Consider the following 27,360-nt stretch of genomic DNA (forward strand, 5'->3'; position numbering starts at 1 on the left):
GCCGGAAGTCCTGCACGTGGGGGCGGGGGCGGGGCCGAGGGCGGAGTGGGCAGGCCTTTGGTGGGCGGGGACGAAGGCGGGACGGGAGAACGGAAGCTGGTGGGCGGGGCGGGGCAGGGCAGACAGGACGTTTATTGGCGGGGCCGAGGGCGGGTTTGGGGAAGGGACGACAGCTGGTGGGCGGGGCGGGCCACGACCATTGGTGGCCGGGGCGGGGCGGGGCCGGGGCCGGGGCGGGGCCGGCTCCCGAGGAGCCAGAGCCAGAACTGAAGTGTCTTGTCCCATGGCGGAGACTTAGCTGGAGTAAAGGCCTCCGTGCAACCTTGGGACGCGAACGATGGGTGAGGCTCCGCAGTCCCGGGCTCCCTAGAGCCCGAACGATGGGCGAGGCCACCCACCGGCGCGAGGGTGGGGCCCCGAGAACGGGTCGCACGTGGTCTCTCAGGATTCCGGGGGCCCCAAGTTAGAGAAGCAAACTGGCGGGGGCTCTGGGGGCACGCGGGTCTCAGGCCTGGCCAGGAGCGCCTGCGGGTGAAAAGGTCAGCCCTGGCGATGGAGGAGGCAGCCGGACCTGAGCGGGCCGGTGCCCCGGGGGTCAGGGCAAGGGACCTGGGGTCGCGCCACCCGCGCTGAATGCTCTCTCCACCTGATTGCCCCTGTGTGACCTAGGGCGTGGACTGCACTTCCCTGTGCCTCAGGCCTCTGGGTTTGGGAAGGGAGGGCGAGAGTGCTCCAACTTACTGTGAAGATGTGGGGAGATGGGCCACCCCATTGGGCCCTCCACGAAGGCTTAGAAAACCTTGGCCATTGCTTATTACTCTGTTTACTCCAGTTTTACAGGAAGGAAAACTGGGTCAAGAGGTTTTAGTAACTTGCTCCAGGTCGCATAGCCATAAGTTACAGAGCCCAGGCCTAGCTAACCCCCACCCCAACTTATTCTAGAAAATTCTACTGTGAACCCCTCCCAAGGTTTTTCCTCACCCAGTGGACCCAGCTTACCTCTCCCTCCTCCAGGTAGCCACACACCCACATCCGGCTCTTTATTTCAGGTCTCATCTCAAAGCTGAAGCTTGCTGTTCCATGGGGCCACATTGCGGCCAGAGCCTGGGGCTCCCATCAAGCTGCCCCCGTTCTCTGCCTTCACGGCTGGCTGGACAATGCCAACTCCTTTGACAGACTCATCCCTCTTCTCCCAAAAGGTGGGTCTGGGGGCTGAAGGAAAACCATGGGGTGAGGCATCGGGTCTGTAGGAGAATCAGAAGTGGGGGAGATGGCTGACCTGGATGCCCCCCCCTCTCTCCCTGTCTCAGACTTTTATTATGTTGCCATGGACTTCGGGGGTCATGGGCTCTCATCCCACTACAGCCCAGGTTTCCCATACTACCATCAGAACTTTGTGAGTGAGGTCCGGAGAGTTGCAGCAGGTGAGCAAGAGACAGAGCCTGTGTGTTTGTCTGTAGGGGTCGGGGGTGGGGTGGGGTAGGGAATTGGGGAGGTGCTCTGTGAGTGGGATGTGATGGCCAGGAAGCAACGCTGGCCTGAGAGTGCCTTGGGGTCTGGCCCTAATTCTGCCAGCAACTCATGGGTGACTTTGTGCAAGCTGGAGAAAGATCGCTTCTTCCCATGAGTTCCAACCCCTCAGTGGCACTGGGGGCCCTTTCAGGGTGTTTCCTGAGTGGAGCATCCCAGGGCACAGGGACTGCGGGGCGAGGGCAGGTGGGGGAGGCTGGCCCCACCCTGACCTGGCTCCATGTGTTTTCAGCCCTGAAATGGAACCGGTTTTCCATCCTGGGCCACAGTTTTGGTGAGTGCACTGGTCTCCAGCAGTGGGGCTGAGAGGGAGAGGACTAGTATATAGGTTCCCTGAGCCCCTGGGAACTGCAAGGAGATATAAAGGAGTTCGTTAGACACTGACCCATGGGCACCATGCCCAGTGGCCTCAGGCAACCCCCTAAGGGACAGGTGGCCCCATGGATGGCCGTTGTCTCCTGATTTGAGAAGGGAAACAGAGTCAGGTCCGATGCAGGGGCCACGTAGCCCCAGAGAGGGAGCTTCAAGTTTGATGGTGAATGCAGAGCCCCGACTACTGATGGGAGACAGGAGCTGGGTGGCCTGTCTGGGGGTAGGTCCACCTCTGGGAAGGAGTCTAGGTAGGACTCGGAGAGCTGGGGAATATCTGCCAACTACTCTTTTGTCCCCCCAGGTGGCACTGTGGGTGGAATGGTGAGTAGATGGCTTTGCAGTGACCACCTCTGGCCCCTCCTCCCGGTGGGATGGGGAGAGTAGGAGCAGGAAGGGGTAGTGAGTCCCAGGCAGCGCATTAGTGGCCTGTGCCAGCTTCCCTTGGAAGCAGCCATGATAATCACTATTGTGAGGACATTCCTGATGGAGTTAAGTGTTTCCACTGCCCATCCCCTCTGCAGAGAACCCTGGAGCATCCAGCCATCACCGGGGTCGGTGCTGGGTGGGGAGGAGGGGAGAGAAAGGTGCCTTGAAAGGATAGGAGATTCCCGGTGGCCCAGTGATCAGTACCCTGTCCCCACCCGCACACCAGTGTCCCCAGGGGACAGTCTGAGACCGTCTCCTTTTCCTCCCCTCTTCATGCTTCCGTTCTTCGGTGTCGCATCATAGTTTTCCTGTATCTTCCCTGAGATGGTGGATAAACTCGTTTTGCTGGACTCCTCACCACTTGCCCTGGACACGAACGTAAGGATGGGGCTTGCGCACATGGTGTCCCTGGGGTACCCGGGTCCCAGATAGTGTCCTCAGCCCTGCCGCCTTGGCGGATACCAGGGAGGCAGGAGGAGGTGGCAGACGGTGGACAAGAGGGCTCAGGGATCCACCCCCCACTGCCCCCAAAGGCAGAGTGGTGCTACCTATTCCCTCGGACTGGACAGGGAACAGGGTCACTGGCCTGTGTCGTCCTCAGAGGCCCTGCTTGTGGCCTGGAGTCTGCAAAAGGCCAGGTTGATCACAACGGCAGGGGTGGAGAGGGGAGGGCAGTGGGCTGAGGAGGCCCTAGGGGTGCGCAGTTGGGCGGGCGCACCGGCACTCAAGTGCCCTCATGGTGCACACGCACTGCACAACTGCACACATGAGGCCTGAGTGTGGACTGGTGGGCAAAGTGTTGACCCCTCTCGCCAGCACCACCAATGACGACCACCAGGGTTGTCACTGTATCTGAGTCCTGGCTCTGCCATTTTCTCTGCTGTGTGACTCTGGGCAGGTCACTTTGCCTCTCTGGGCCTCAGTTTCCTCACCTGTAAAATGAGGAGGTTGGACTAGGGCAGGGGTCCGCAGCCTCTGGGACCTAATGCCGGATGACCTGAGGTGGAGCTGCTGTAATAATGATAGACATAAAGTGCACAGTGAGTGTAAAGCGCTTGACTCATTCTGACACCGTCTCCCTCCCCCACCCTGATCCAAGGAAAACTTGTCTTCCACGAAACTGGTCCCTGGTACCAGGAAGATTGGGGTCCCCGGCCTCGATGATGTGGAGGCACCCTCCAGCTCTGACAAGAGTCTTTCTGTTCCCGAGGGCTTAGCCTCACACAGCTCCTTTATCAGCTTCAGTTTTCTTGTCCATAAGATGTCCACAGATTCCGTAAGCGCAACAACCAGAGCTGTCTCTTTACCACCACACACCCAGTCCTGGCACACAGTAAGCACTCAATAAGTGCATTGCGTGAGTGGAGAGCTCATGGGTTACAGTGAGGATCTCCGAGACCGTGGTAACCACCACTCTGGCGTCTTTATTGGTTTCACCCACTGAGCTGACAAACACTGTGCCCCAGGGGGGTTCCTCGGGAGTTTCTGGTGACCCTTTGCTCCTCCCGGGGTGGATGGAGGTGTCACTTCCCATCGCTGCTCCAGGCAGGGGGCCTTGGACGAGGCCAGGCCGTGCTGAGAGTGAGCTGGGCTGGAAATGGGTGCACTGGAGGCTCCCTCCAGGTTGTACCCCCTCCGCAAGTTCCTCTCCACCATGTAGCGTGAGAGTGTCAATTAGAACAGATGAACTTGCCGTTCAGTTGGACCCTAATAGTGCACCTTTGCAAAGCACTTGGCAGTTAACAGAGCTCTCTCTTCCCCTCCGTCTTCAGCCCGACCCCTCCAGCTCTCTCGGGCTGCAGGCTGGGCTGGGCAGCTGTGACCGAGGCGGACAACTTGCTCCAGGTCACAGGGCTGACTGGCAGGGGTTGATCCGGTGCCCTGCCGCTCTCGGGTTCAAAGTATTCTCGGGCTAAAAGGGTGTGCCGCTGAGTGGAGGGTGGGGCTGGGCGAAGAAGTGGGTCCCTGTCCGCCCAGCAGAACCCACGTCTCCTTTAGGAGGTAGACAACTTGCTGACCTGCAAGCGGAGGGCCATAGAGCATGTGCTACAGGTGGAGGCCTCCAGGAAGCCCGCGCAGGCGGTCAGCCCGGAAGAGATGCTGCAGGGGTGAGTGGCGGGTGGGACCAGTGGGAGTCGGAGACCTGGGGAAGCTATGGACCACCGAGGGGGGAAGTCTCGGGCCTGGAGGAAGCTCTGTCTCCTAGTCCCAAATCTGCAGCACACCTGTTTCTCTGTGTGCTCACCTGGCGCTCCTTAGCCACCCCGGCTGGGACTTTGTCTGCCCTCACTCACCCCACCCTGTAGCTGTGCCCTTCGCCCCACCCCTCCACAAGCTCTCTGCCACTCCCGGTACCCACACACACACAGACACACACACTCACACAACACTGACACAAACATCCCCATTGGTACAGGCGCATGTCCTTGGCGGGTGGCCTTTCCCCCCCTTCCTCTTCTTTTGCTTGGCCCCCCACCCCCGCCCCAGGCATCCAGTGTCCCCTCTTCCCCAGGTTCCTGAAAAACAACAGCCACGTGGGCGAGGCGTGCGGGAAGCATCTCCTGCAGAGAGGAACCACACAGGGAGCCACGGGTAAGGAGCTCGCTGTCCAAGGCCTTTGCTTATGGGCATTGTCCTTTCTGAGGAATGACAGTGGCTAAGCTTTACCGCTGCTTGCTCTGGACCAGGCGTGATCCTAAGCGCTTCGCAAAAGTACCTCCTTTAATGCTCCTACTGACTTAAGCATGCTAAGTTGCTTCAGTCATGTCTGATTCTTTGCGACCCCGTGGACTGTAGCCCACCAGGCTCTATGGAGTTCTCCAGGCAAGAATATTGGAGTGGGTTGCCATGCCACTGCCCTATACTCATCCCATTTAAAGCAGGAGAAATGGAGACTCAGATGGGCCAAGCATGTGCTAGGTCAGACGGCTGCCGCACATCCCAGAAAGTCACATCCTATGGGGAACTTAGTCCGGGGTCTGGGGGCTCATTGTCGAGGCACAACGCTGCCCTGCTCTGCCAACCCGGTGTGCTGGGCATCCAGTGTCCAAGGCGAGGCTTAGAGGACCCCCACGGGGCAGGCGACTTTGAAGATGTTTTTCAGAATGGAGAAGTTGAGTTGGTGGCACCTTGGTTTCAGGGCAGCATCAGGCATGTGTTTTCTGCATGTTATTTCCCAATATATTCAATCAGGAAATCTCCACCCAGAGTCCGCTCTGTGCCCAGCCCCGAGGGTGGTGAGCCAGAGCCGATACCTGGCTGGCACGACCCCAGGGGACGCCATCCACAAGTGCCCTTGCTGGCAATGACTCCCCGAGGAGCTCAGAGAGCGTGGGCAAGCTCTTCTGGACTCCTAGACCTTCCCAGGTGACTTCAGTTTATGAAGAACCAAATGAGGCCAGAGTCCAAAGTCCAAGTGCGCTCCGGGAGCTGAAGGAGTTGTGAAATTACCCCCGCTGCTAGGGGTGGGGCCTTGGGAAGTGATGGGGACCTTGATTGGAGACAGTAGGGCAGCCCCCAGTGGCCATCATGTGGGGACTCAGGTGGCCAGAACTTCTAGTTGTTCAAGAGAAGCCAAAGTTCGGCTGCGCTGTCTTTTTTTTTTTTTTTTTTTCTTTTCTTTTTGGCCACATGGTGGGGTATGTGGGGCCTTAGCTCGCCAACCAGGAATAGAACCTGGGGCCCTGCAGTGGAAGCGCGGTGCCTTAACCACCGGACCACCGGGGAAGTGCCTGCTCTGCTGTAGTTTTTCTCAGAAGTTGCCAAACCACCATTAGGTCAAGGGGAATATCCCTGAGTGGGTTGGTGACCTGTTCTTGTCTTAGTTACCATATCTGCCCCCGCTGCAACTCCATCATGGAGAAGGGAGGTGGAGTACAGAGGCCTATGGGCTCCGGCTCCCCTGATGGCAGACTGGAGGGGCCCCAAGGCAGAAGTGGGCTAATCTGGAATAAGACGGGGTGCCTGGCGAGGCTGGAGAAGCCGATTAGGGCAGCCCGGGGTCACGTGAGACGGTGAGCAGACGCTGAGCCAGGTGTCAAGGGGGTGGGAGCAGAGGAGAGAGGCGTCCTGGGCAGTGGGCAGGCGGCTGGATGGCTGTGTCAGGACAAGCCCCTCTGTGGCAGTGTGGCCCTTTGAGGCCTGGGGTTAACCTACAAGCAGACCAAGCAGCCTCCCAGACCCAACCAGACAGGGTGACCCCAGGGAGCTGGTGTTCCAGGCTTCTCCTGAGTCCTGACCCCCTGACAGCCCTCCACTGCATTCTGGAGCAGGTCACACCCCCATCATCCAACCCAACCCCCTAGGATGTGTGTTTCTTTCCTAGGGCTGCCTATACAAAGCCGCACAGATGGGGCAGTCCACACAGCAGATATTTATTCTCACAGTTTGAGGCCAGAAGCCAAGATCAGAGTGTTGGCAGGGCTGTGGCGGGCCATCTGAGCCTCCCCCAGCTTCTGGTGGCCTCAGGCGCTCTGTGGCCCATGTGTGGCCCTGTCGTTCTCCCCAAGTCTTCCCAGAGTCTGAGATGAGAGCACTCTAGGGAAAAAAAACATCAAGTAAGGGAGGCCAGAGTTGGGGCCGAGCTTGTCCTTTGCTGTCTTCAATAGGAGGCCCTGGGTTGACCTCGTGGAGAAGGTGACCTCTGAACCCAGCGATGCAGGGAAACCTCCAGGAAAGGCTTGAGGCAGGAGCTTGATTGGGCTTCTGGGAAAAGCAGGAGGCAGCAAGCAGGGCGAGGAGGGAGGTCAACTCCGATTTTATCGGCTTCTTATCCGCGTTCCTGTCATAGTCGTGGCCCAGGCTGTCTAGAAGCAAGCTCAGTTGTTGGCGTGAGGTGGGGAGAGCCCTGCTCCGGGTGGTTTCGTGACCATGGACAGTCCCGTGTCAGCACCCGGCCACTGCGGTGCTGACTTGGTCACTAGCTGGGCTGCCCTGGGGCTGCAAGCGTGATTTCTTTTGGCTTGTACACTTGAAACACAAATATTGGACACGAGGGGAATTTTGAACAGGTCGCTTGTGTTTAGAATAGAAAGGTTGTGTGTGAAAATGCAGAGTTCCAGTTTCTTTTTGTTCATTTGTTTGGCTGTGCCGGTCTTAGTTATGGCATGCAGGATGTTTAGTTGTGGCCTGCGAAGTCTTAGCTGTGGAGTGTGGGATGTAGTTTCTCAACTGAGGATCGAACCTGGGCCCCCCGGGGTTGGGAGCACAGAGTCTTAGCCGCTGGACCATCAGGGAGGTTTTCTTTTGAAAAACGCAAAGAGCTGGTGACACCCACCCCACAGGCAATAGCAGCTGGACGGAGACCCCACCATGTGCTGGTGGGTGCAGCACCCACTCTGCCCAGCTCCTGTGGGTGTCTGCGTCCGTGAGCTTGGCAGGTCCCCGCAGAGAAGGGGAGTGGTGTGCCACCTTCCCAACACCTCGCACAAGCTCTCCAAAGGCAGAGATTTCTATGGGCTTTACCCCATAGGCATGCTGCTGCTGCTGCTAAGTCGCTTCAGTCGTGTCCGACTCTGTGCGACCCCATAGACGGCAACCCACCAGGCTCCCCCTCCCTGGGATTCTCCAGGCAAGAACACTGGAGTGAGTTGCCATTTCCTTCTCCAGTGCATACAGGCATGCTAAGTCGCTTCAGTCATGTCTGACTCTGTGCGCCCCCAGGGACAGCAGCCCACCAGGCTCTTCTGTCCACGGAATTCTCTAGACAAGAATACTGGAGTGGGTTGCCATTTCCTTCTCCCAACTCAGCCTCTAGTCCCTCTCTTTTCCCCAAAGGACCAAGGTGGGGTTGAAAGTTCCAAGCTCCTAATCATGGCCTGATCTTCCTGGTGACCAGCCCCCACCCTAAAGCCATCCAAGAACCACTCAGGATCACCCCATTTGAACAAAAGACACTCCTATTGCCCAGGAAATCCCAAGGGATTTAGGAGTTCTCTGTCAGAGACCAAGTGTTAGGACAAAAGATGACACTTTAGGAAGGGACAGTTTTGGGGAGCGCTGGCCAGGAGCCAAAGAGCAGGACTCAAAAATACGTTGCATCATATCACCACGGCACAATCGGCTGTTCCAAGAAAGGGGGGAGTCTAGGGTTCTCATAACATCTGCCTTCAAAACTGTTTTCTTATAAAATGCATATTTCATGCAACTTTCCAGGGATTTCTAAACCCTTGGAGGAGGCGTCCCTCACAAGTCAGGGGCTGGGCCAGCCTGAGGGGTCCCAGCCGCCAGGCTGACCTCAACCTCAACCCTCCCTGGTTCCTTCCCAGTAAAACAGATGCTGGCGTCTGCCTCTGTGTGGTTGTTGAGGGAATTAAATGAGGTGAATTGGCACAAAGCCCTGCTCATGGCTGCTGGCACGCGGTGACTGTGGGATTGGAATCTCACTGAGAAAACACCACGCGCCAGTCTCTTTCACGACCAGGAGCACCAGGGCCACTTGCTTTTGGACCTGGAGCTTGGACTTCTTATTTAAGTGACATCTGCTGTGGCCCACCGGTCTGAGAAACACGGTTCCTGCCCTCACAAAGGTCACTGTCACAGGAGAGGCAGGCAGGAAAGCAGACAGGGGCGGGAGTGCCCAGGTGGGGCGGGGGTCAGCTGGAGGCGAGGCTTGGAAGAGACGGAAGACGACCTCAGGGCGGGGCAGGGCCTCAGGGCAGAGAAAACAGCACTGTGGGGTCCTCAACACCTTGGGGGTCACCCCACCCCCAAGATAAACCCCCCCTTTTAAGTCTTTTCACATCCTCTGAGCAGCAGAAGCTCAGGCTTGGAGGAGGGAGGAGGGCAGTGAGCCTGGAGGCCAGGAGACGCAGGGTCAGCTCCAGCCCTGCACGTGCAGCGGAGCCGGTCATCTGTGCAGGGAGGTCGTGGTCAGAGCTGAAGGCGGCCCAGCGGCCTCGGCCGTGGTTGCATCAGGCAGCAGTGATCTAGTAGTGCAGTGACCAGAGCGTCTTCGGATTACATGCTCCTTCCAAGCATTTTGAGTCACGAATGCCTAAGAACCCCCACCAACAATTGGCTATAGGACTGCCCTGGTGGGCCAGTGGTTACGAATCCGCCTGCCAATCAGGAGACACGGGTTCCATCCCTGATCCTGGTAGACTCCACTTGGCGAGGGGCAGCTGAGCCCATGAGCCTGCGCTCCTCATCAAGAGAAGCCACGGCAGTGAGATGCCCACACCACTGCAAAGAGCAGGCCCCGCAACCAGAGAAAGTCAAGTGCAGCCACGAAGACTCAGCGCAGGCAAGAATACTTTAAAAAATCAGCTGTGGACAAAAAAGAGACCAGATAATCCCCTTGTCCTCGTGGAAGCTGTGACCTAGCAGAGGAAAGAAGCACAGGCGGTAGATGACAGAAGGCATTAGAAATTTCTGGGGACAACAGAGAGAAAGAAGTCATCTGCGGTCATCTGTGCAGGTTGGGCGTGAAGGAAGGTCCCGGAGGCCTGGCTGGGAGTGTGGTGTTTGCGCAAAGGCAGGTGCGAAGGAAGGAGCAGCCTTGCTTCTCTCAGGCAGCACGTCTGCAGGGTGACCGCGTCACTGCATTCTCTCCCCTACTCAGGCCCTGCACCACTCAGATCAGGCTGCCTCCAGGCTCTGAGATTCTGTACCCTCCCTGACACCCTGCAGCCTTTTCTCTCTTTTTTTTTTTTAAGTACGAAAGAATACAGGAAAAACTGTTGGTTTTATTGGTATTAGAGGGTAGTTTTAATATAAGCTAAATACAAATGATTGTTAGATATTCAGTCACTTTTCTTGCCAAGCAATATGCCAAGATCAACCTTGAAGCATTTATACAAATGAAAATGTTTTCATTTTTAGAGTCCTCAATTAACTCTAAGGACTCTGTATACAAATTCGAAAACTTGAACTTATCAATGATTCATCAAAATGTTGCCCTACTAATAACTGAGTGGTAAAAAAAAAAAAAAAAATTCTGATTTTTAAATTAAATAGCTCCAGGTGAAGCCATGTAATTTCCCACATCTGTTATCTTTGTATTCTGCACAAGAGTTCCAAGGCAAAGATTACTTCTAGTTTTATGCCCTACCAGAGTGGATGACCCGTGTGGCTGGCTCATCACGGCCTCTTAGCCTTCTTTCCTGAGAGATCCTTCACTCCTTTAGGGGGAGGCATAGGAGTTGGTTTCCATGGAATTGGGTTATAAAAGGCTGGTTCTGGATAAGAATCCCCACTGTAAAAAATGGGTTCTTTTTCTGAACCCATCCTTCGTGCTTTTCTTCAGCAATTGTCTTTCTCTTTTCACGTTCTTCCACTTCTTTCTTTCTTTCTTTTCAGCTGTTGATTTAATTCCTACTGGTCTTGGAGAGTCTCCTAGGCTGGCATGAGGTGGCTGTGACTTACCCTGGGGACATGGGCACTGGTGACGGCAGTGTTCGGCTATATGAGCTGATGGCGGCTGCCATCCTGACTCCTGCCGCCCTTTCTTGAGGGGACATTGCCCAGGCGGGAATTGCTGGGCCGTATGTCACGGTGCTGTGCTGTGCCTAGTCGCTCAGTCGTGTCAGACTCTGCGACCCTATGGACTGTAGCCCACCAGGCTCCTCCGTCCATGGGACTCTCCAGGCAAGAATACTGGAGTGGGTTGCCATTTCCTTCTCCGGGGGATCTTCCTCACCCAGGGATCGAACCCGGGACTTATGCATTGCAGACAGATTCTTTGCCATCTGAGCCACACAGGATAGGTGGCCCCTGTAGGGACTGTGGCAGAGAACCCAGATGGGCCTGGGACCACCCAGACCTCCCCCTGACACACAACCTTTCTTTTTTGGCTCAGTTTCTCTCCAACAAGTGATGACGTTCCTCTTAGCTTTTTGGTGCTTCCTGGTACATAAAGATCCCAGTGAACATTTCGGGGTTCCCAGAGATGAGATTGTGATGCCAGGTGGGTAGCTGTTTCCACCACCACCGTCACTCTGCTCCCTCCAGGATAGCTTGGAGGTACCTGCCTGGGCCACTCTAGTCCGTGGCAGGACAGCTACAGGCAAGTTCTGCTCTGAGGAAGCCCGAGAGGATACTCAGGGTGGTCCCTGCGGGCCCAGACTGAAGTGATGAGCCCTGGCTGGAAGGACCCAGGGTCCCTGGAGAACTGAGCTGTGTCTCCACCCCCCTCCACTTGCGACCAGCGGTGCTGAGTTCACGTCTTTCTGCTTCCTCCCAGGTGTGTGGCTGAACAGAGATCAGAGGATCACTTGGGTGAGTGCTGCTGTCTTCCCGACCCTTCACAGTGCCTGTCCACCTCTTTCCTTTTTTATGGTAGTAAGAGATATATTGTATAGCATGATAAACAACCATTTTCAAACCATTCGTGGCATTAAATGCATTCACGATGTTGTACAGTTGTCACCAACCCAAAATTGTTCATCATCCCCAATGAAACCCCTGCACCCGCTAAACACCACCTCCCCCGTCCTCCTCCCCCAGCCCCTGGAAACTGCCAGACTGTTTTCTGTCTCTCCCAGTTGACTCCTCCAGGCACCTCATATAAGTGGGATCACACAATGTGTGACTTTTTGTGTCCGGCTTCTTTCACGTAGATAAATGTTTTCAAAGTTCCCTCATGTTATAGCATGTGTCGGAATTTCATTCCTTTTGTGTCTGAGTAACTTGGACGTGGGCCTCCCTGGTGGCTCAGAAGAATCCCCCTGCCAGTGCGGGAGACACGGATTCGATCCCTGGGTCAGGAAGATCCCCTGGAGAAGGGAATGGCATTTTTGCTTGGGAAATGCCAGTGGACAGGGGATCTTGGTGGGCTACAGTCCATGGGATCTTTGCCTGAGAAAGATTTTTTTTTTTGCTTGGGAAGTCCTGTGGGCAGAGGAGTTTGGTGGGCTACAGTCCATGGGATTGAAAAAAGTCACCACCACTTAGCAGCTAAACAACAACAAATATGGATATACCATTCATCCGTGAAGGCAAGGCCTGCTGTCGGCCGTGTTGTGGACAGGCTTGCAGTTCCATCTCTTTCCTTACGAGTGTCTGGAAGAAAGACACTCTACACAGACAAACACAGACATTCTACAAAGACAGACTTTTGTTCTAGGGCTTTTTTTTTTCATTGTTTAGGCGTTTACGTGTTGTTTAGTTGCTTAGTCGTGTCTGCTGCTTTGGGACCCCAAGGACTGTAGCCCACCAGGCTCCTCTGTGCATGGGATATTCCAGGCAAGAATACTGGAGTGGGTTGCCAAATGGTTACAAATGCTTAGATGGATTTGGAATGACTGGAAGGGCAATAGGAGTTCCAGGGCAAGGCAGCCGACAGCTGGGGGAGGGCGTGGTCAGAAGTCCCTTAGAGCAGGTGGGCCGTGCCGGGCCCCAGGAGTGGGATGGAGAAGGGAAGGACGCTCAGGTAATTGTGACCATACAGGTGAGGCCTTGGAGTCGGTTCTGGGCATCTGAGGGGCATTCCTGCTGGAGGGTGTGAAGACTGAAAGAGGAGAGAGGGGGACTGGTTAACAAAAGGCCTTAGAGGACTTCGCGGGCGGTGCAGTGGTTATGAATCTACACTTGAGGGCTCAGCTTTGATGCCTCGCTGGGGAAGTTCTGCATGCTGCAGGGTGTGGCCAAAAAACAAGCCAACTAAAGGCCTCAGAAAGTGGCAGGCAGCCTGGAGGCAGCCTGGTGTGTGACAGGAGTACTCTAGAAACTCAGTCATCTCTGCCACAGAGAGGCTGTGTGACCTTGGGCAAGGCACTTACCCTCTCTGAGCCTCGGCTGTCTTGTGTGCAGAAAAAAAAGGCATTCGTTCGTTTATTCATTCGCGCAGCCAGTTGGTGAGCCGCCAGGAGGTGCCAGCCCCTGTGCATGCCTTCCTGGGGGGTGGCTGTGAAGACTAGCCAAGGTCACGTCCTGAGAGACCAGGCACCGTGCTGTCACTTCGGCGCTCACAGACGAGGCTCTTTCTGCGACCGTGTAAGAGGGTTAAATGCTCTACACTGTGAGATGCTAGCATTAGAGGAGGGAAATTCTGGCCCCATGGAGCCTGCTGAGAGCTGTCGCCCAGGCCCAGGCGTGGACCCGAGGCCTGAACCAGGGCATCAGCCAAGGGGATGGGAATGTTCGGAGTTTTGTTTTTGATCCAGCTGGAATTTGTTCTCAAGCAAGGAAGGGTTGTTTGTTTGTTTAGTTGCTCAGTTGAGTCCAACTCTTCATGATCTCATGGACTGTAGCCCGCCAGGCTCCTCTGTCCTTGGGATTTCCCAGGCAAGAATACCAGAGTGGGTTGCTCTTTCCTCCTCCAGAGGATCTTCCCAACCCAGGGATCGAACCCAGGTCTCCTGCATTGGCAGGTGGGTTCTTTACTGCTGAGACACTGGGGAAGCCCATGGAGGGGTAGGGATCCATTTTCATTTTCCCCAGAGGAACACCAGTGGGTCCACCACCAGTTATCCAGGGCTGTCCCTACCACGGGGCTCACTCTCTGTGTCTTGTCTTCTGGGTGCCCATTCTTGGTGGGGGAGGCGGAGCTTACGGCTCAATCCCAATCAGCAGGGTCCTGGAGGCCCTGATGGAGAGATCTTCCTCCAGGGAGAGTCTCCTGGCTGGCCCCCCAGGCCTGAGTCAGGCTGCTGTCCCAGCTGTCCGCTTCCGAGAGCACAGTTTGGGGTTTTTAAGTTTCTGTAGTAGAGCTACTCCTGCCAGTTTATTAACTTTTAGACTATTTATTTACTTTTTTATTTACTTGGCTGCGTGAGTTCTTAGCTGTGGCACGAGCAGTCCTCACTGTGTCTTGGGGGCTCAGTCATCCGGGTGCGTGGGCCGAGTTGCTCTGCTTAGAGTCTTAGTTCCCCACCCAGGGTCACACCAGCATCACCTGCATTGCAAGGCGGATTCTTAACCGCTGGACCACAGGGAAGTCGTATTGTTTGTTTTTGAGGGTGTTTGGAAATGCCCTCCCAGCCTCGGGGACTGTGCCCACAGCTGCTCTGCAGGGGCAGCCATGTGGTCATCACAGGGCCCAAGGGAGAGGGCCACTCACAGATGGGAAGACTCCCCTTGGGGCAGAAATTAAATCACCAAAGAGACAAATTCTAGGATGGGCCTGTCCCTTTTTATGTCCCATCGATCTCTTTGTCCACATCAAGTCACGCGTTCTAATTCCCGTTTCTTTCTAATACGTTTTGATAGCAGATCTAGTCCACTCCCCTTGTTCTTTCACACATTTTCTTGCTTTTTCTTGCATATTCTCACTTCTGAGTGAAGTTTAGAATCATTGATTTCTGTTAAAAATTATATTGGGATGAATTTGTAGAATACTTTGGGAATTTAATTATGAAAGTTATGAATGGGGCTCTCCCAACTTATAATAAAGGCACCACCTCAGTTCAGTGAGGGGCAGGCAGTGGGTTATCTAGATGGAAAAGTATGACCCCAGGTCCCTGCCTCACACAATATACAAAAAATTAATTCACCGTGGATCATAGATCAAATATGAAGGGTGAAACAGTAATGTTCTAGAAGAAAAATTAGGGAATGGCTTCATGACCTTGAGGTAGACAAATATGTTTTAAGTAGACAAATACACACACACACACCATGAATCAATGAAAATGTTGATAGATACAGCTTTATTAAAATTTAGAATTTCTATTCATCAAAATAGAATAGTAAAAAAAAAAAAAAAAAAGAGGAACTTCCCTGGTGGCTAAGACTTTGTTCCACCAATGCAGGGGCCCTGGGTTTGATGCCTGGTCAGGGAACTAGATCCCACACGCTGCAACTAACACCCAATGCAGTCAAATAAATAAATATGAATAAATATTTTTTAAAAAACCAGAATATTAATGAAAAAGGGGACTTCCCTTGTGGTCCAGTGGCTAAGACTCTGCGCCCCCAATGCAGGGGGCCCAGGTTCGATCCCTGGTCAGGGAACTACAGCCCACATGCCACAACTAAGACACGACAGAGCCGAATAAATAAATAAATAGACAGGCTTGCGGAAGCACTCATATCTGGAATATGTAAGGAACTTCTACAAATCAATAAGATTAGAGGCTGACAACCTCATTTTTAAAAACTGGCGTAAGATTTGAACAGGCCCTTTCTGAAAGAGGCCATCCTGGTGGCCGATGAGCACATGAACGGTGCTGGGTGCCATTAGTTATTAGGGCAGCGCAAAAAGAACCCAAGCAAGAGACCTTCACACCCGCTCCAGAGCAGCTAAAACCGAAGTCATGACAGTAAGTACCAAGTCTCGGTGGGGATGTGGAGAATCCAGAGCTGTCCCACACTGCGGGAGGAAGTGTAAGTTGATACGGCCATTTTGGAAAACTGGCAGTAACTACTGAAGGAAAATAAATGCAAATTCTGTGCCCAGCAATCTCAATCCTAGATACACACCCGCCAACGCTGTGTGCTCCAGAAGACACGGCAGCTTGATTCATAATAGCCCCAAAGTGGAGATCACGCAAATGTCTGTCAAGGATAGAATGCATAACTGCCACGCATTCATACAGGAGTGTGAAAAACACACATACAGGCCAAAAGAAGCCCGAACCCAGGAAGAGCACCACGACTCCACGTGTATGAAGTTCAAACAGCAGCAAAACCGTTCTAGGGAGCTAGAGGTCAGGACAGGTGGTGTCCTTGGAGAAGACCCCCAGAGGGAGCAGGCTGGTTGCTGAGCAGGTCCAACCTCCACCGGGGTCATGGTTACATCCTTCCGTGACACATGTACCCATGTGTCAGAAGCCATGATGAGGTAACACTCAGGTCTGTGCACTTCATTATAAGTTACACTTGAATTTATTGTTGTTGAGTTGCTAAGTCGTCTGACTCTTTTGCAGCCCCATGGACTGCCCATCAGGCTCCTCTGTCCATGGGATTTTTCAGGCAAGAATACTGGAGTGGGTTGCCGTTTCCTTCTCCAGGGGATCTTTCCAACCCAGGGATGGAACCCACATCTCCTGCCTTGGCAGATGGATTCTTCACCGCTGAGCCACCTGGGAAGCCGGTCAGCTGCTGACTGAGACACAGTTGCTTTGCCGTTCTGATCCTCCGGGGAGGCAATAACATGTGGCATGTCTGGGTCCTCAGTAAATCTTCATCCAGCAGGCCTGTGGTTGACAGGGGGACCTCTGTTTCCGGACATTGCAGCCTGAGGAGGAGATAGCTGGGAGGGGTCAGAGCAGAACCAGGATGCGTTTTCTTGGCTGGCCAGATAGCTGTGCGTGCGTGCGTGCAGCTTCCTCGAGATGCTGCAGGGGAACCGGACACTAACAATCAGTCCATGTTGGGGCGCTCTTGAATTAACCCACTCGGCACACACTCACTGAACCCCGTGCCTGTCACACGCGTGCTGAGAGCTGTGGACACAGAAAATCCCCAGCGCCTGCCCTCAGTGGGCTCTCGGCCCAGAGCAGCGCAGTCCAATAGAAGTATGACGTGCGCTCATGTTAAAGTCACACCTTCTTGTGGCCATAGAAAAAGAGTGAAAAGAAACAGGTGAAGTCAACTTTCATAATACCTTCTAACTCAGTGTATCCAAGATGTTGTCACTTCAGCATGGAATCAACATAAAAAAAAGTCGAGATATTTGACATTATTTTTTCATACTAAGTCTTTAAAATCTAGTGAGACGGCATGTCTCAGGCTGGACGAGCCCCAAGCCAAGCCCTCAGTAGCCATGTATGGTTACCGTGTCACGCCTCAGTCCTAAAACCTCGGTGTGAAGTGGCCCGGGGTCACTTCTCTGCATGTCGTTGCGTGGCCACACCTGGCAGAGGGGGGCCTGGACATGTCGTCTGCCTGGGCAGCCGTGAGCCCAGGAGGAGGAGTAACGATTACAGGGACAAGAGTCTCCAGTCTGAGTGAGGTGAAGCCTCTCTTGAGGTGGTGATGTGGCTAGGCAGCAGGCTTGGTCCTGGTTGGGTGCCCGAGGTGGGTGTCCGCTGCTCCCAAGAGAGCTGGGTTTCCACCCACAGCAGCGCCTGGGGCCTCGTGGCAAGAATTCACTGGGGTTTTTTGTCTCCGCAGCCGGAGCACTGCTTTGATTTCGTCAGCAGGGAGCTGTTCGTGCACTACATCAAAAATCTGCAGGCCCACGTCCTGCTCATCAAGTAAGTTGGAACCAAGCACCCCAGACAGACCCGAGTTTCAGGAATGCCCAGGTCTCCTGGTATGAGACCACTCTGCCATCTTTCCTGGGCAGCCCCCGACTGGTCGCTGGTGTGTGGAAAGCAGGTGAGGGGAGGGGGATGGGGAGAGGGCGCTGAGGGTGGGCAGGGATGGCACCACATCTTTCCACGGGTGTCTGTGTCTGGAGGGCGGGGAACACTCAGGTGTAGAGGGACCAGCAGTCAGTACCGCCTGGCCCCGTCCTCCAGCCATGCCAGGCCCCGCGCATCCCCAGGCCAGCCCTGGGCCTCCATCTGCTGTCCCCCTCCGCCATCCTCAGCCGCCTCTGGGCCCCACAGCCCATTGAACATCCTTCGGGGGGGCTCAGGTGCCACCCTGCTCCACTGCATTCAGCCTGGACATGGGACCTGGCAGGAACTGTGACTTCCAGGGACACGTCTGCCGAGCACAGGGGTTCAGAAGGCAGGGACTCATGGGGGGCAAATCCCAACCCCAGGGAGGGATGCTGCACACCCTCTGGGACATCTAGACTTTACAGGTGAGATAACAGGCGCTGCTGAGGGTGTGGAGGAGCTAGAAACTAGAACCCTGCCAGGGTGCTGTGCAACTGTAAAACGGTGCAGCCACTTTGGGAAGGTCTGGCAATTTTTCAAGCCCTAAAATCACTGTGTGACCCAGCAGTTCCACTCCTCGGTGTAATCCCAGCATCTGTCCACATCACAGTGAGTGCTGGTGGCTCACAGCGGTGTCCTTCAGAACAGAATGAACTGAGTGTGGGAGGCAACTCCGATGTCCGTCAGCTCACCAACAAGCAGATAGGCTCCATCCACACGATGAGATGGAATGACGCGGTCACACTACAACAGGCAGGAACCTTGAAAACAGACTCGTTGAAAGAAGCCAGTCGGGAAAGCCCGTGTACTGTGTGATTGCATTCACTTGCAAGTCCACATCCATCATGTGCTCAGTCGTGTCCAACTCTGCGACCCCATGGACTGTAGCCCTCCAGGCTCCCGTCCATGGGGTTTCCCAGGCGAGAATACTGGAGTGGGCTGCTGTTTCCTCTTCCAGGGGATCTTCCCGACGCAGGAACTGGACCTCCTGCATTGTAGGATCCCCTGTGGCTCAGCTGAGGTGATAAATAGGATCTAAAATTGACTGTAGTGATGGTTGCTCACCTCTGAATGTACCAAAATCCATGGAACTGTACATTTTAAATGGGTGGAGTTAACTCAATAAAGCTGTTCAAAAAAGCACACTCAGAAGCCTGTTCAGATCCTGGCTCCACCATTCAGTGGCTGTAACCCTGGGAAGATCCCGAGATGAAACCTGTGCAGGCCTTGCTGAGCTGTGAGGGCCAGTGGGGACTGAATGACTCAGCCCTGAACTAAACCTGGGCTTGAAGGGCCCAGCGGTGGGAAGGTTAGAGGGATTCTCAGGCTTGGGACGGTTTCAGAGCCTAGAGCCCAGGGCAGAGGCAGGGCATGCAGGGAGTGGTCCCAGGTGAACCTTCCTTCTCATCTTACAGAGCAACCGAAGGATATTATGCCCTAAGAAGAGAGAACGACGGCAACAGGGAGCCCATGATGTTCGTGAGCAGCTCACTTAAGTCTGTCCTGAAAGAGGTGTGTGCCCAGGGTTCAGGGCAGCTGGGGTCAGCAGGGGCTGCCAGGCTGCCCTGAGCTCCACCTGTCCATCTCTTTTCTTGCGCTGGGACCCCTGCTCTGGGCCCAGGTCTAACAGGTAACCCCAGGAGCTACCAGGCCTCATGTTCCACTGTGGTCCCTGGAATACATATAAATCAGCACAGAAAGCAGGCTTTTCATTGGCAATCTCCTGGTTTTATTGTCCTCCTGTACTCCTGGGCCATGCCCAACTGAATGGTTCTACAATTTCCTGGGGTCTCAAATGGGAACAGATAACCAGGCCCACCAGTGGGTGCCAGGCTCCAAGTTGGAGGGCTGGCACGTGCGCTGTGACTTTGATGTTTGCCTGGGCCCCTGGGAGCACCTGGCATTTTGGGAGCATCACCTAGTACAGACAGCCGACCCTGGGGCCTGAGCAGACAGCTGGGCATCATCACAACGGGGACGCCCCTGTGTGCCGGGCAATGTTCAGTCCTTCCTGCTCTGTGGGCCTTTCTCCCAGGCAAGATGGAAAAGCTGCTTGTTCCTTCTTCAAGTGAATATTATCTGATGACCAGACCCAGGAGCAGCCCCTGGACTCTCAAGCTCTACCACCTCAGCTCAGAATGGCCTAAAACCCGAGGGCTGGGCACTTCCCTCCCAGGAAGGCCTTTCCCACTGGCTCTGAGCCAGGCCCGTCTGCCCCCTCCCTGACTGACTAGGGCCTGCAGAGCTGTGGACACGTGGAACTGCTGGGAGGCGGCCTTCCACTGGGTCACCTCATCCCATGTTCCCTTCCCTCCCCAGAGGTTCCAGTACGTGGAAGTCCCAGGCAATCACTACATCCACATGAACCAACCCCAGCAGGTGGCTGGTATCATCAGCTCCTTTTTACAGAACAAGGAAGGAACCCCAGCCCCCCTGTAGCCCTGGGCCTGGGGCTACAGCTGCCTGCTTCAGCACCAGACTCCCAGCTCCCAAGCCCAGACCAGCATGCTGGGGACAGGCCCCTGGTCCCGAAGACCAGCACAGCCAGAAGCGAGTGCTAAGGCAGAGCTGGGGGTGGGGGCGTGGAGGGGTGTTAAGATTCTGACTTCAACATCTGTGACTTCTGGGGGGTGGGATGGTGTCTGTTTTATGACTAGGCAGAGGGTATGTGTGAGGCCTGAGATAGGCCCAGCTGGCTTTTATAGTCCTTTCTTGCCACCCAGCTGCATGAAAAATAAAATGTTCTTGTATTCTGCTTGTGAGGCCGTCTCACTGCCCACAGGGGCTTCTCTATCAGGAGGAAGGGGTGAACACAGCAGTCAGTCAGCCCTGAAAGGAGAGTCCGGAGCCAGACGGGGACGGGACCCAGGACAAGGAAGGAGCCAGCTCTGGGCCAGGGGCTTCCGGAGGCCAAGTCCTCGCTCCGGGGCCTAGGACGGCCGAAGCACACAGGAACCGATGGGTGACTCTGTACTTCACCCCATCCCGTGGGCTCAGGTCTCCGGGGTTTCACACAGCGGCCCCTTGGCCTGGGCACAGCCGTTGAGACGGGTGTTCCAGGACCCCGGGTCCTTGCTGGCTGTACACTGCCACCCAGTCACCACCCTGCTCCTCGGGGCCCGTGGGGGTGGGCGAGGCTCAGTAGGGTCGGAACTTGCGCTGGGCCCGCATCAGCTCGATTCTCTGCTTGTCCTCCTCGAACTTCTTGCGCAGCTGCGCGATATCTGGGGCGAGGGGGCAGGAGGGGAAACGGGGCCGGGGTCAGATGGCAGGCCGGGCGGGAGCTATGCCCCGTGGCCCCACTCGAGAGGACGGCAGCACCTCCCGTCAGCCACCAGTGCCCCGGTTGGTTGGCGCTCAGCACGGCCTCCCCCATTGCCTCTGTGCTAGGAAACGGTGCAGATGCTGCCAGGAAATGGAACTGGGCCACAACCCAGTCAGAGGATGCAGGCTGAAGTGGAGATGACATGCCTGAGGTTTCAGACAGAAACTTTACCAGGTCAATGGGACTTCCCTGGTGGCCCAAGGATTAAGACTCCACCTTGCAATGCTGGGGACTCAGATGCCACACGCAGCGGAGCCACTCAGCCCTCATGCCACAACTACCTGAGCCCAGGCACCTCAACTAGAGAGGGACCCACCCATCATGGTTAAGAGCCTGCTCACTACAATTAAGACCCAACAAAGCCAAAAAAAAAACACACTACCTCTGTTATCCCCTCCACCTCCAACACACACCCCGAGGTGAAGGAAGAAGGCTTTGGGGTTGCTGGGAGATCCCCGGGACCCCTCTCCCAGCTTAACAGACCAGGGAGCTCCACGCAGCTGGGGCTGGCAGAGCGGCCACAAGACCGCGGCCCGAGCACCCCGGCAGGGGGGTGAAGGACAGGGCCCTGGGGCGCCTTACGCTCCATCTTGGTCTCGCGGTGCTGCCAGGCGTAGAAGTTGAGGAGCTCCTTGCGGGCGCGCTTCCGCCTCTCCCGCTCCAGCACCCGCAGGCTGGCCGCCTCCGTCCTCGGGAGCACTGGTCGGCGGCCCCGGCGGGTCACCTTCACCCAGCCCTCCTCGTCGGGGACGCCTTCCTCCTCCTTGGCCTTGGCCTCCTCCTGTAGGTTACAGGGCCCGTGATGGGCGGGCGCCTGGGACCCACCGTGCGGCCCCAGGAGCCCCTCGCCGCCTCCTCTCCGCTCTCCCTCCCACGCCTGGCACCACCCCACCGCCTCGGCCGCTCCCTCCGCGCCCAGCACCGTGTGCCCTCACGCTGCTCCCTTCCAGCCCTGATCGTCTGCCCTGACGAGAGACCATTTCCAGCGAGAGGGGTGCTTCCGGCTGGATGTTACCAGCTGGGAGGCCCAGCCAGCCGCCGCCCGTGCAGAAGCCCCACCTCTGCTATCTTCCGGTCGTAGGTCTCCATGAAGGCGTCCACCTCGACCCTCAGAGCCTCGGGGTCCGGCACCGAGTCCGTGTAGTCTCGGATCCACTCTGAGGGGGAAGAGGGCGAAGGAGACGGGGATTCCTAGGCCTGCCTCTCAGGGGCCCCCCAGGACCTGCAGCGGGGCGGGATCTCCTCGCCCAGGCCGCCGGGATGCACACCCTGAGGGCCAGGCAACACGAGCAGACGCGGCCCCCAAAGCTGCCCTCCCCACCCGGGGCCGCGGTACTGACTGAGGACGCCGCTGCTCACAGGGTGACTCTCAGTGGAGACCAGCAGGGGGCCCTTCAGGGCCAAGGCGGCCGACATGCCGCCTGGCTTCTGGAACACCACGTAGGCCACCTGGAAGCCCTGGAGGAGAGAGGTCAGCGGCAGGAGCCTTCCCCAGGGGCGTCTCACCCCAGGGCCCCCCACCCGCCCTCAGCCTGACTGCCGCGGGACCAGGGGAGAAGGGCTGTACTAACCCAGGGGTGGGGTGCCCACACTCCTAGCTACACAACTTCTGCTAAGAGTGACCGGATCCAGCGTCTTCACCAGGGAGCGGTGGACCCTGGGGCCTGTTTCACTTGCGGGAGGGACTCAGGGGAGGGCGTGCTCTCCCGGGGCCAGGAGTGGACGGACAGACGGGGCAGGGGGCGCCCGCAAAGTCCCCTCAACAGGAGGAGGTGTGGGCTCCCAGACACAGAGAAGGGAGACCAGGGCCACCAAGCCTAAGGGAGAATCAACTTCCGCGGGGGGAAGCCAGCGGTGGGGGTGCTAGGGGAGGCCCCTCGGGCAGGGAGCAGAGATGTCTTTGAGCTTCCCCCCCCAGGACGATGGAAAGAGCTGGACAGGGAGGCTCCAGGATGTGGCAAATTCGGGTGGAGGCCGCTCAGCTGACAGGCCTCCTAGACCACAGGTCAGGACGGGCCTGACCACAGGAACACCCTAATTGCCGCGGCCTCCCCTGATGCCACGTTCCCCTCACAGGCCGGGGACACCGCTCGGCCCTGCGCACGCCCTCACTGCTGCGGCCCGGTCCTGCAGGCTTACGGGAACTGGTTTGGGGTTAAAGAACTTCGACCGGGGCTCCTTTGGGCTCTCAGCAAGCTCTGGCTTCTCCTGTAACTTCACCGACTGGACGGACCCGCAGGGGGAGAGGAGGCGGGACAAGCACTCCTGCCAGGGCAGAGAGAAGCGCAGGGTGAGCCTCCCGCCACACCGGAGCCCCAGAGTCCAGCCTGCGGGGCGGGCACAGAGGGCCTGGGCAGGCACAGAGGGCCTGGGCACGCCACCCCCTCCTCAACACCGAGGTCACAACCCCAGCCCCCCACGGCCCAAGGGGGCCACCTTTTTTGACTTTGTGTTCAAAGCTGTGGGTAAAAGGGGACTCCAGAAGGAGGAGACAGAGGGGAGACGGAATTCAGGTATAATTTTTTGGCTTTATGACCTAACCCTGCTGGAAGCATGTGCCCAGGGTATGCTCCGTCTGTTCCGGAAAGGGACTGCTCCCTTTGAAAGGCCACCTGGCTGAAAGATCGCTTTTCCCCTGTCAATGTCTCTGAGGGATCTCCAAAGGAGGAGTGGGTTCTCAACTTTTCTTTTCCCACTATTACAAGAATGCATGCATGCTAAGTCACTTCAGTCATGTCTGACTCTTTGCGACTCCGTGGATGGTAGCCCTCCAGTCTCCTCTGTCCATGGGATTCTCCAGGCAAGAATACTGGAGTGGGTTGCCATGCCCTCCTCCAGGGGATCTTCCTGACCCAGGGATTGAACCCAGTCTCTTAGAATAGGTGGGGATGTTTTTAATTGTATTTTGATTTTATAAATTTTACTACCTGAATCGCCGTTTAGAAATAATTAAATCTCCCCTGTTGGAATCAGGTTGGTGGTTATCGCTGGCAGGGGGAGGGGGCGCAGCGGGATTTCTGGGGTGTGGGCGATGCTGTTTTTCAGTCTGGGCGCAGATGACACAGATTTGCTCAATCTGTAAAGTGCAGTGAGTGCTACACCTGGGCCCAGGTGCTTCTCTGTTCATACACTAGTCTTCAGGAAACATTAAAAATGACATTCTCCCCTCTCACTGTTTCTCTCTTTAACTACAGAGGAATCTTTTAGAAATTAATATTTCTTTTCTGAAAAAAAAAAAAAAAAACTCATTGGAAATCCAGCAATTCCTTTAGTTTCTCTTCTGTAAATTAAAGAAATACTAAATTTAATAGCTTTTGTGAAGAAAAAAAAAAGTAACACATATCTGCATGCATGCTAAGTCACTTCAGTCATGTTCAGCTTTTTGCAACCCTATGGACTATAGCCCACCAGGCTCCTCTGTCCATGGAATTCTCCAGGCTAGGATACTGGAGTGGGTTGCCATGCCCTCTTCTAGGGGATCTTCCTGGAGGGATTGAACCTGTGTCTCCTGCATTAGCAGACAGGTTCTTTAACACTAGCGCCACCTGGGAAACCTCTGAATAGTAGACTCAGAGGTAATTTTACTTTCTCCTACTTTTCTTATTTTTTTTTTTTACTATGGATGCGGATCAATTAAAAAAAAACAAAACAATGTTTATGTTGTCAGACTTCACACAAGTAGTTGGCACAACCTTCACAATACTCAAGAAAAAATGTGAGAACAAGTGTCTGTCCTGGAGGAGGGCATGACAACCCACTCCAGTATTCTTGCCTGGAGAATCCCATGGACAGGCAGGCTCCTCTGTCCATGGGGTTGCAAAGAGTAGGACACGACTGAATGACTAACACTTTTGGTTTCAAGTGTATCTGTCTTCAGGTGGAATTATGCTTGGCAGACATAGTTATGCAACAACTACTTTAGGCAACAGAAGACTTTAGCTGTACTATAATACTACCTGCAATGGACATGTATCAATTTTATAATCGGGGAAAAAACACGTAACTCAAACAATTCTGGGTAACATATAAGAAGCTATGGGCTCCCTAGAGAATTATATTTAAAAAAGGACATCTTTAAAATGCCAACTTCCTGTTGTAAGAGATGCAGACTTCCAGACACCACCCCTCGGGACTTCAGTTAGCTGCTTCCCTCTCATCACTGAGGACTGGGGGGTGGGGGGCCCACAGGAGCCCCTGCCCCAGGCTCAGGTTCCCTTCCAGACACCCGTTTACCTCTGTGCAGTATGGGGGCACGTTGAGGACAAAAAGAGTCCGCTTCTGAGGCCAGGAAGACTTGGTGCCTTCTCGAACTTTGTGCTCTCTCACATAGAGGTAATGAGAAGACTGCTGCTTTTCAGAGAATTTGATCGGAATGGCTGGAAGGAACGTGGGAACGGGGAGGGACGACACACGAGTCAGGTTCAGGCTGTCCCTTTTTAGTCCTGTGTGCCTGTTGGTCCGCCCATCCACCCATCCATCCTTCACTGAGCTCTTCTCCTAGGCAAGGCCTGTGCAAGATGCTTCGGCAGGCTACACAGCTGAACGAACACCATCTGCCCAGGAGGGGCTCCAGTCGGCAGTAGAGAGAATTTTAATGGGATGCGAAAGGAGAGAGGTTCAAACTCTGCTGCTCTGGGAGTAAACCCCAAATCCTTACCACGGTCCCCCGTGTAGCCTCTCTTCACCCCATCTTCCCCTCTCCACACCACATACCTCCTCTCTGTTCCTCCAATCAGCCAGGGCCTCACCCATGCTGCTCTGAAACATCAGCCCTCATCCTTCCACCCATTCTTCAGGTCCTTACTCCCTCAGGAGAGCCTTACATGCCAGGTTAGAGCTACCCGCTTTGTGCCTTAACATCTCTCTCGGTCTCTAAGCCCCTTGCTGTGTGATGATTTGGATAATCGCTGGCATTCCCATAAACTTTAATCCTGTCACAAGAGATGCAAACTTCCAGACACCACCTCTTGGGGCACGGAGAGCACGGAGAGGATCCAGAGGATCCAGCTGCAACCCTGCACTCAGGAAGCTCACGTAGTGAAGTGAGAGGACAGAACAAGTCAGCATGTAACAAGGTGGTATCAAATAGGAAGGAAAAACACAGAGTGAAGTAGAGCAGGCTAATGGGTGACAGACGCCTTTGGGGACCACCTCTTTGAGGAAGTAACATTAAAGCCTCCACCAGGGGCTTCCCCAGAGGCTCAGTGGTAAAGAATACACCTGCCAATGCAGGAGACACAGGTTGGATCCTGGATCCGGGAAGATCCCACATGCCACAGAGCAACTAAGCCTGGGCACCACAACTACTGAGTCTGTGCTCCAGAGCCCCGGAGCAGCAACTGCTGAAGCCGGCATGCCACCTAGATAGAGCCGGGGCTCCACTAAAGAAACCACTGCAATGAGAGGCGCACTGCAACCAGAGAGCAGCCCCGCTCCTGGCAACTAGAGAAAGGCCGGAGCACCAACCAAGACCCAGCACAGCCAAAAATAAATAAAATTCCAAACAGGAAGGAAACAGAGTGAAGTAGTGCAGGGTACTGGGTGACACAGGCCTTTAGACATCTATCAGGACCACCTCTTTGAGGAAGTAACATTAAAGCTTCGACCAGAATGACACGAAGCCCTGTAACGGGGCAGAGCTGTCTGAGGAACTCAGAGGAAAAAGACACAGTAAGTACAAAAACTCTGTGGGTGTAAAGAGCTTGTTGTCTCGGAGAAACAGAAAGACAGAGCTTGTAGGTCAGCTAGAGCCAGGATAGGAGGGATGTGATGTCTGGATTTTGTTTTACGTGCTAACTTTAGTCACTGCAGAGAGTTCGTCGGGGATGGGCGTGTGAGGCAAGATCTGAGTTAAATCTGACTTTAGAAAGAACATTCTGGCAGCTGAGTGAAAAACAGAAGGCAGGGGAACAGGCGAGGTGAGCGCTGACGCGGCTGGACCAGAAATTGCAAAAAGGGGCTGATAAGTGGATGGGTGCCTCTCAGGGGGGAGAATACAGACAGACACAAGTTCGCCCTGGAAAAGTGTAGACGAAGGTGCGCTCACTCAAGGAAAGCGTTGGCCAAACTAGGCTCGTCCCGAGCCAAGTGAACCCAGACGAGAACAGGTGCCGCGTGGGCTGAGGGGGCCCGGGGCTTCAGAACCTTCTGGGGCTCACGTCCAAGCGTGTGACTGCTCCTCGGGGTCCTGACCCACTGCCGACCCCCCAGGCTCTTCGTGGAGAAGCACGGCCGCTCCCCAGCCTCGCGCCCCGCAGCCCCTTACCTGAGTAGCCGGGCAGGGTTGGAACCCCCGAATCAGATTCCCGCGCCGCACGCTTCCTTCTGCGCGCCACCATCTTGCCGACCGGAAGCTGCGGGGGATGCTGGGAGTTGTAGTTGGTCGCTGGTAGCCGTTTCCGTGACGACGGCGCCTCCTGGGGCCCCGCCCTCTCGGTTCCAGGCCCGCCTCTTGCGACCCCTAGTTCCCGCCTGCCCGGTCCCGCCGTCCTCCCAAGG

General features: G+C 55.4%; 2 protein-coding genes across 3 annotated transcripts; one reads left to right on the top strand and one right to left on the bottom strand.

Annotated features, from left to right (window-relative positions):
- The first annotated feature begins 262 nt into the window (after positions 1-262).
- SERHL2 (serine hydrolase like 2) lies at positions 263-20,292 on the top strand. 2 transcript variants are annotated; one of them, XM_027968173.2, is made up of 12 exons: positions 263-341; positions 1,050-1,199; positions 1,311-1,424; positions 1,763-1,804; positions 2,204-2,223; positions 2,632-2,706; positions 4,327-4,436; positions 4,841-4,920; positions 11,510-11,544; positions 17,323-17,405; positions 18,953-19,049; positions 19,857-20,292. In XM_027968173.2, exons 1-12 carry the CDS (start codon positions 338-340, stop codon positions 19,974-19,976), a joined length of 930 nt encoding a protein of 309 aa, XP_027823974.1. In that variant the 5' UTR covers positions 263-337; the 3' UTR covers positions 19,977-20,292. The 2 variants fall into 2 exon arrangements, with proteins under 2 accessions (XP_027823974.1, XP_027823975.1); XM_027968174.3 differs by lacking the exons at positions 18,953-19,049; positions 19,857-20,292 and adding an exon at positions 18,148-18,682.
- Positions 19,244-27,219, bottom strand: RRP7A (ribosomal RNA processing 7 homolog A). The gene is made up of 7 exons (XM_004007027.4): positions 27,128-27,219; positions 25,096-25,238; positions 23,002-23,127; positions 22,203-22,320; positions 21,922-22,019; positions 21,445-21,643; positions 19,244-20,761 (listed from the first exon to the last, which is right to left on the bottom strand). The coding sequence occupies exons 1-7, from the start codon at positions 27,198-27,200 to the stop codon at positions 20,676-20,678; spliced, it is 843 nt and encodes a 280-aa protein (XP_004007076.1). The 5' UTR covers positions 27,201-27,219; the 3' UTR covers positions 19,244-20,675.
- Positions 27,220-27,360: the final 141 nt, after the last annotated feature.

Source organism: Ovis aries, chromosome 3, assembly GCF_016772045.2.
Source record: "Ovis aries strain OAR_USU_Benz2616 breed Rambouillet chromosome 3, ARS-UI_Ramb_v3.0, whole genome shotgun sequence".
Classification (NCBI taxonomy): Eukaryota; Metazoa; Chordata; class Mammalia; order Artiodactyla; family Bovidae; genus Ovis; species Ovis aries.